The sequence below is a fragment of the Rhagoletis zephyria genome, unplaced genomic scaffold (assembly GCF_001687245.7).
Source record: "Rhagoletis zephyria isolate East Lansing unplaced genomic scaffold, Rhagoletis_zephyria_1.1 Rzeph_scaffold_14090, whole genome shotgun sequence".
NCBI lineage: Eukaryota > Metazoa > Arthropoda > Insecta > Diptera > Tephritidae > Rhagoletis > Rhagoletis zephyria.
In genome coordinates this window covers 1,259-10,338 of record NW_016171159.1, presented here as the reverse complement: position 1 = coordinate 10,338, position 9,080 = coordinate 1,259, and the positions used below count along the sequence as shown (strand labels likewise).

Sequence of the window (9,080 nt, the reverse complement as noted above, 5' to 3'; positions counted from 1 at the left end):
TCTTCAGCATCTGTAAAGTTCCTAGCAGGCGATTGTCAGCCTTCTAGTGAAGGCAGAAAACGGTCAATGCCCGGTACTTAACGCCGTACGCCAATTATGGTCTGATTGTCCAATATATTTTACGGTCTGATTTTGAGATCCGATGCGCAATTGAGGAAATGTGTGCTGATCACCAGCTAGATTTTCTAGAATGTTGCCATGACAAGCGACCCATATGTAAATCTACGTCGAATTCACTACTAAGTCTATTAAAAAGGGATCTGCACTACTCAGCTAGCTTCGACTGCGTTCCATTTTGGAGCCATCAGTTTACCTACTACCTATGATGTATCCAGGCGAAGGTATCAAATTCCCCATTTCAGTCGTACAATGACGGGAAGAAAACTCAAAGGCAAACTACTATGCCTCATCGTTATTTCTTTCCATTAACCCATTTCTCTAATTATTACCGCAGACAATAAAGTGGTGCATAATAAAGATATGAAGGTATGTAAGAAATAGGACACCTGAAAGACAAGTTTGCATTGCCACTGTGGGGCCGGAATATGCGGCCTGACCTCCTGTACTCTGCCTCATTTTTCATGATTATACTTGTTCCGTTGGGTTCTTTCGTTGAGATCAGTGCTCTCCAACCGGCAGTTCACGGGCGCCTAGTAGCTCTTTGAATCAAACTACGCCATTTCCGGTTGTAAATGTGAAAGTGTCAATTAAAAATAAAAATCCCCATAAAATGATAAAGCTTCAATTAAAAGTTATATTAGCCAACTGTAAATGAGATTAGAAAATTTGTAAATAAAGAAAGATATTTCTGAAATCCAAAGACATTACCGACTTCCTCAAGCACGGAATCAGTGGATCATCCACGTTGAATGAAACGTGTATTTACGTTTAGAGAACCCTATCCACATACGTATAGTTTTGAGAACTAAGGAAGCTGATTGGAAAAGGCCTTAGCGCAAATTTAACTGTATTTAGCTGATTTTATTTGTATACTCAAATTCGTATAGAATTTATTAGTTAACTAGTTTCCTCCTTTAGGTAGGTGGCAATCTAAAGAGGAGATATCCGTAATAAACAATCACCTAAAAATTTATTTATTTATTTATTTATTACTGGACAATAGAGTCGCTAAGCACACTTCTTGTGATCTTTTTGGTCAAATATCCTAAACATTTTATTCCGTTTCGTTTTGTCAACCAGATGGCAACCCTTCTAAGTACATATACAAACTCACAATCCAACATTCCACTTCAAATAATTATTTCATGCAATTAAATTTTAAATGTTAACTCTTATCCTGCATTTCAGTTTACCCACGCGTCGAAATTGGACCGCAAAACCCGCTCCGCGTCGAACGTGATCAAATTGCCAAGCTGGAGTGTAATGTCGACGCTAAGCCAAAAGTCTCCAACATACGTTGGTCTCGCAATGGACAATATGTCAGTGCCACGCCCACACACACCATCTTCCGCGTGGGGCGACATCACGCGGGCAAATATACCTGCACTGCCGACAATGGACTTGGGAAGTCTGGCGAAAAAGATATAGTGCTCGACGTACTCTTTCCACCCATCGTTGTCATCGAGTCGAAAACGCACGAAGCCGAGGAAGGTGAAACCGTGTTGGTACGCTGTAATGTTACCTCCAACCCACCGCCTATTACCATCGAATGGCTGAAGGAAGGCGCACCAGACTTTCGCTTCACCGGTGAGCTGCTCACGCTGGTATCAGTGCGTGCCGAACACGCTGGCAACTACATTTGCCGCGCCGTTAATATCATGCTTCCGTACACCTCGAAGCGCGTGGAGGGCGTTGGCAACTCGACGGTGGCGCTGTTGGTGCGGCATCGACCCGGACAAGCCTACATAACGCCAAATAAGCCGATCGTTCATGTCGGAAATGGTGTAACGCTCAGCTGCTCAGCCAGTCCACCGGGTTGGCCCGTGCCGCAGTACCGTTGGTTTCGCGATGTGGATGGCGAGTTCAGCAACACACAAAAGATACTGGCACAAGGGCCGCAGTATTCCATACCGAAGGCACATCTCGGTAGCGAGGGCAAGTATCACTGCCATGCTGTGAATGAGCTGGGAATCGGCAAGATGGCTACCATCGTTCTCGAAGTACATCAACCACCACAGTTTCTGGCCAAGCTGCAGCAGCATATGACACGGCGCGTTGGCGATGTGGACTATGCAGTCACGTGCAGCGCGAAAGGTAAGCCCACGCCGATTATACGCTGGATCAAGGATGGCACCGAAGTGCTGCCTGGCCGCAAGTTGTACGACATACGCACCACGCCGACCGAGGGCCAAGGAGGTGTAGTCACAGTGCAGAGCATACTGAAATTCCGCGGCAAGGGGCGACCAAATGGCAATCAGCTGGTCCCCGCCGATCGTGGACTCTACACCTGTCTCTATGAGAACGAAGTGAACTCGGCCAACTCCAGCATGCATCTGCGCATCGAACACGAACCAATTGTGCTGCATCAGTACAACAAGGTAGCCTACGACGTGCGCGAATCGGCCGAAGTTATCTGCAAAGTGCAGGCCTATCCAAAGCCAGAGTTCCAATGGCAATTCGGCAACAATCCTTCCCCACTCACAATGTCCTCAGATGGGCATTACGAGATCGCCACACGCATGGACAACAACGACATCTACACCTCGATACTACGCATCAACCACATCTCACACTCAGACTATGGCGACTACACCTGTCGCGCGGTCAATCCACTCGACACAATACGCACACAGATTAGACTGCAACCGAAGGGTGCACCGGAACGACCAGGCGCTTTGAAAGTGATGGAAGTTTCGCACAATTATGCCATACTCAGCTGGATACCGGGCTTCAATGGTGGCATGCAGAGCACAAAATACCTTGTCTCTTATCGCCGTGTGGCCACGCCGCGTGAGCAAACCCTCTCCGACTGCGCCACCCACACCTACACCACCTCCATTGCAAGCAGCCTCAGCAGCAGTGGCGGCAGTGCGAGCAGCATCAGTTCAGCTGATTGGTTAGAATTCGATTGCTATCGCGAGAATCCATGCAAAGTGACACCGTTGGATCAATATCAAAGCTATATGTTCAAAGTGTATGCGCTCAATTCGAAAGGCAGTTCAGGTTACTCAAACGAAGCATTGGCCACCACAAAAGTGAGTAAAATTCCGCCGCCGCTACACGTCACCTACGATCCCGATTCGCATGTTTTGGGCATCAATGTTGCGGCGACATGTCTGTCATTAATTGCGATTGTCGAATCGTTGGTGAATCGCGAAACGCCAATGGCCACGTGGGAGATTGTGGATACGGTGACATTACTGCCGTCCGGCGCAGAAGCCACATTCAAAGAAGCCGTAATTAATCACATTCCACAAACGACACACTACAGCGCGTCCGGTCGGACGTTGGGCAATGCAGAGGACATAACATTGGCGCTGGCAGAGACGGCGCAAGGGCCGACGGTGCGCGTGAAATTGTGTTTGCGCACAAATCACGACCATTGCGGACAGTATGCGAATGCGGAGAGTGAGTATAGAGGATATATTTTTGTATTTAGTGAGTTAGTTGAAGAGCTAGATGAACGCAATTGCATTGGCGTTTCGGAGTTTTGGCTTTTTAGTTCTTTCCTTTAACATTCCGTTTTCCTTTTCCGAAACAAATACCTATTCCATTTTCTTTTTTTTTTTTTTGCCTTCAATGCAAATATCCTGCAGATTTTTTTGCAAATGCATGCATGCAAAACTAAAAGGTTTTTTTACCAATTTAAGCCCAGTACGCTCTAGGAAATAACGACAGAAATTTTATCGCAAGTAAAAATATATTTTTTTTTGCTTGCGCTTTTTTAGTTGTTTTGTTTTTTAAAGGAATTCTATAGAGTTTTGGATAGCTTTTTGATACTACAAAGGTGGAAAAACGGGTAGATGTTGGGAATTATTACTTCTCTGAAATAATAATATAAATAATAAGTCTAATATGACTCTGTGAGGAATCTAAGTACTTTTCCCAGAAAGAGTGAGTGTGACTCGTCAGTTCCCAATGCATCTCAGCAAGAGAATGGATCTCTCAGTCTATACAGTGTATCGACGATGTAGATAACAAAGGTCGCCCCCATCCCGGTACCGCTATTCCGGTCTAAGTGAATTTGACAGAACCGCAGTTTGTGTGACGTCACACTTGTGCTACTTGTTTACATTTTTCTTGCAAAACTTTTTTTTCTTCTTCCATTCTTTCTCGCGTTTTGGCAATTCTCTCTCGCAAATTCACCAGTGTGACGTCACACAAAAATTATTCTCAAAAAGCCTCTCTGATGCGCGCAATCTTTACTCTCTCATTCTTGCAGTGTATCGTCAACAGTACCAATGGTGACCTATCGTCCTCATGTCACTTGCTCGTAGCTCTTTTCTTCCCTACCTTGGAAGGGATTTTGCGACCTATCTTTTCAGTTAACACTCATCATATATATCTCATGAGGAGATCAATGATGCACCTGAGAAGTCCCCGCTATTCTTGGTCCAATAACAAGCTCCCATTCAATTGGACGCTTCATTTGAGGTTACCCGTTAGATTCCAAGCAGCTCAAACTCATTTTTGAGTGTTGAAGAAATCAGAAAGAAAAGGTTTGTCTAAATTTTTCCATTACTTACTTGTAAGAAAACCAACGTCATAATCTTTTTTCCAAAATAAACCCTGAGAGCCAGGAGTCATGTTAGCGTAATGCATTCGATATTTAGTGTTTGGTTATTTTTATTCCATCGCCAAGTCCAGAGTTGGAAAATCCAAAAAATTCTCTCATACTCATACAAAAATACTCATGGCCCCCATAATACGTATAAATACACTCCTTTAGAGTCTATTTTTGGCCATGATTCTACGCTACCATATTTCTGCAGAATGCTTGTCGACCAGTCTGATAAAAGCAGTGTGCGCAGAATACAAAGCCGCTCTCAGAACCCAAGCCTTACTAAAGGCTCTCAGCCACTGTCCGAAAACTTTGTGCAATTGATTAACCTTATGTTCGATGTGAGTTTTCCATATTAAATTCCTACCATTCCATATTAGATTGTCACCTCCGCGAAAAGACTTAAGTTTACGCTTTCAAACATCGGATATATAAAGAAGAATATGGTTGTCTGGTTAGGGTTGATAGCAAAACCGTATAAAGTGGCATCATTTATCTAACCTGTTATGGATTCTCTGTGTGTTTACATAGATCTCCTTGGCGCTAGTGCACAAACATTATCAGAGTGGTCTGCGAAGTGATCGAAATCTTGCATTGTGGTTAATTGGAAGTCCACTGTTAAACCCCACAATAGAGGTGAGCTGTATGTCCTCTCCCAATCTTCCCTATGGTACAAAGGCAATCGACTGTACGCCACATGTTCTTCGACATGAAGAATATCAGTCGGACTGGATCGAAACTTATTGCGAGCTCATTATCATCCTTCCCCGATTAGGGTATGAACACTTCCCTATCTTTTTTTGAAATACGGGAAATATGGATAAAGGCCATACAGATCCTAAAAAATATCATAAGATCCCCTATAAGCTTTCGTATCTTCTGATACACACCCATCTGTCCCAGGTGACTTAAATTAGTCAAAATGGATGGAGAAAACCATACTGACTTCTCAGTCATAATCTGTGGTGCTATATAGCAGTTTATGTACTGGCTCTTTCCGTAACTTGCAAGCCGGATAATGGGTTTTCAGTATAGTGTTCTAAGGTCCAGCACCGGCGTGGACCTTTGATATCCTGGTCCTTTGGAGCTTCGCAAGTATCTGTTGGAAGCACAGAAAATTTCCTTTTAGGGATTTATTCTCCTGTTTTGAGCCAGGCTTAGCCATTGTCGTCTCCATCTTTGATACCACCTTGGATAAGGAGAGGAAACAACTAGTACCTCAGTACTAGTAGCTTGGCACAATGAGGTGCTACTCTCAGTCATAGAGAATGGTGAGTTTTGAGACTGCAGATCCGAATCAAAGTTAGCCGACGAGTCAGCTGGTGAATCCCAAGATGATAATTACCCGTGCAGAGATATCTGGAGTCTGAACTTCTCCGTGAAGAAGCGAAGGCTGAGATTTTATTCTTAATGCCATTTCAAATGGTGCAATTCTTCCTACTTTCCGAGATGGATCGAAGGCTATTCGAGTTGCTCCAACCTTGCGTGTCTGGTTCATTGTTTAAAAACAGCCCGAATGAAGGAACTAAACCGGATCGGTTACTTTTTGTACTTAACTCGCCATTATTTTGTAAGATCGACTAAGCCTTCGCACAGCGTAAGAGTGTTTTGATGTCAGTATTGAAATATCTCATTCAACGTACTTACATACGTTTTTAAACATTTTTATACAAGTACTTATATGGAAACCCCACTCCATAATACCATCTAGGGATAAATTTATCCTCGTTTTGCTTTATAACTTTCTCGTATATTTTCTGTTCTTCATATATATTTTTTTATTTTATATGCCCTATAAAGCTGAGTTCTTTGGTGTCAAATTCTCTCTCTATCATCTACATTTGTCAATATCTCTATGCCCCTTGAGACTGTTTTTGTTTTGCTTTTACAACTTCCCGCTTTTCCCGCAAAAACTTATTGCAATTTATATCGAAACAAATCACTTCCATTCTAGTAACTTCCCAGCCACTTTAATTCTTCGTTTGTGTTAGAAAAGAATTTACACTTCTTATCCACATTTTGCATAACACTTTGCCTTTGTCTCCATTTTTCTTCTTTTTTCCATGCCACCTCCAACCGTTATTCATCAATCCGCAACGCGCCATCACTGTCATTCCGACGGTTTTTATCACACCACCGCAGTTGGCAAATCATACATGCCCGACTCGTCAGCGCTAACGACATCCGCCGTAATAGCCATAATCGTCTCATCCATCGCATTCCTGCTACTCGTCGCACTCTCGGTGGTCTTTTTCCACTGTCGACGTGCTGCGTCCAACAAGAAGGCCAGCACCACCTCACCCGCCAAAGAATACGATCTCGACTCGGGTCGTCCGTCTATTGTGGCGCAAACAAATCAAGCGCCACCACCCTACTATCCCACCGGTAGTCTGGATAGCAGCAAATCATTAGACGCACATGCGATGGAGTTGACACTCACTGCCGTGCAGGACACCGAAGAACAGCTGCATCAGCAGCAGCAGCAGCAGCAACAACAGCAGAAATCTGCGGCTTCCGTCTATGGCTCACAGAATGGTTATGGTTATCATGTCACATCAGCTCTTGGAGGCGTCAGCGGCGGTGGTGGCGGCAATGGCAGCGACGGGGATAGCTATCAAGTGACGCCATTAGCGCACTCCACCATTGCGGGCCGCAGCGAGTGTAAGTACCTTAGTGTAAGCTTTTCCATGTGCAATCCACCGACCATCGACCACCAACCGTCCCCTTCCCTCTCCCCAACTCACTCACTCACTCACTCATTTGGCGTGCGTGTAAAGACAATGCTCTCGAGGATTATGTGCGCATTCATACTTATTTGTGCCGATGCATTGGACGTTTCTATGTGCGTGCTCTTCGGCGGTTGCAGCGGGTCTACGCAATCTCATTTTGGACTGCGTTAAGCTGGCAGCTAGCGCGCGCTATGAAATGTCCGGTTAGTCACGCAAGTTGGACGTAGTGCAGGATGCTCATAAATGCAAGCTGCTGCGTCAGTCAAACTTCGATTCACAGCAAAATGGATGTTAAATTGAAATTGCTTTGTGAAATTCTGGTACTTGAAGGCTCGCACCATCACACGCTTAACTAGCAAACTCAGCCTCTATTGAAATGTATGCGTGTGTAGATATGTCATGTAGACCTCAATGGCCGTCAAATATTTTCTAATTTTGATATTTCGCTCAACGACTACTGGATGGGAACGATAAAGCTTTATTTCTTTAGAAATGCAATCAACGTAGAAGCTTAATTTCAAGCTTAATGCGAATGCGTATTCTGTATGGTAGTGTCACCAACAAAAGTGGCTAGTGCACTAAATTCAATTATGTTTTATTAACACGTAAAGGCTTCCAGTAACTTTCCACTTGGCATGAATGTCGCGACAGCTTTGCTACAAAGCTTCACTAGGTTGGTTTCGATCCCCCGGTTTATTCAGAGAACTAACGACTGACTGCTAGACGATCTCAAAAAAATCCCGATTCTTATTGGGAACTCGTTCAGCCATTTCCAGTGGTCTATCAAAGGGGTAGGGGTAAAATATTAGTGTGAACATAAGAGATTTTATCGAGTAGAAACGCCTTGCCAATTTCCAAACCCGTGTTGTAACTAAAATAAATGCAGCTATTACCCGGTGGCCTTGAGGTGTTGAAAGATTTTAGTGCCCATTCATGTCGTTCGTCCTTCCATGGCATACTTGCAATATTAATTTTAACCTCATCCATGTCATTTTAGAGCTCATATATTTCTTAGTTCAATCCTCTATAGTAGTCGCCATTGCCCAAGCGTAAAACCCCGTAAATTTTTCGCAGCATCTTTCTCCAAGGATGGCCTCATCAGATGTTGGCATTGTCCACGAAACTGCGCATATACATCAGTACGGGCATAACGAGAGACTTTTAAAGTCGCACGATAAGCACTCTTCCTGCATAAAACATATTTCTTCATCAATTCGTCCTTTCCCATTCCGACGGAGCTGGTGATATGTCATCTTGCACAGCCGTGTTAGTTCAGACTACATGGCATTTGGGTAACATTTGAATTTTCCTGCTATAGAAATCTGCTTTGAAATTATTTATTAATATTGTGAGTGCCGATTTTTCCCTCGATTATGATTATTTACTAAAATTTGGTGTATGCTGCATGCCTGGTCTACAAATTTTTCGATTGGACCTTAAGGATGATGCTTAGCATACTGGTCCTACTGTTTCAGGCACCTGTGGCGGGGTCTCCTTTTTTGGGGATTTGTACTGAAACTTCGGTCGGAAGAAGAATTTATGCATGCACCTTACCAGCTCTTGCAGGCCATCATCTGCAGCAGCTTTATTGTTTTTCAGCAGCGGAATGGTAAAAGACGGGTGGGGAGACGTCGACTCCCTTATCGACTGGGCACTAGGGTTTATCGTCC

The 9,080-nt window shown here is 44.0% G+C and overlaps 1 protein-coding gene across 1 annotated transcript; it reads left to right on the top strand.

Moving 5' to 3' along the window:
* Positions 1 to 1,314: 1,314 nt before the first annotated feature.
* Positions 1,315 to 8,561, top strand: LOC108378433 (neural cell adhesion molecule 1-like). The gene is made up of 3 exons (XM_017634731.1): positions 1,315 to 3,528; positions 6,824 to 7,342; positions 8,485 to 8,561. Exons 1-3 carry the CDS (start codon positions 1,779 to 1,781, stop codon positions 8,559 to 8,561), a joined length of 2,346 nt encoding a protein of 781 aa, XP_017490220.1. The 5' UTR covers positions 1,315 to 1,778.
* Positions 8,562 to 9,080: the final 519 nt, after the last annotated feature.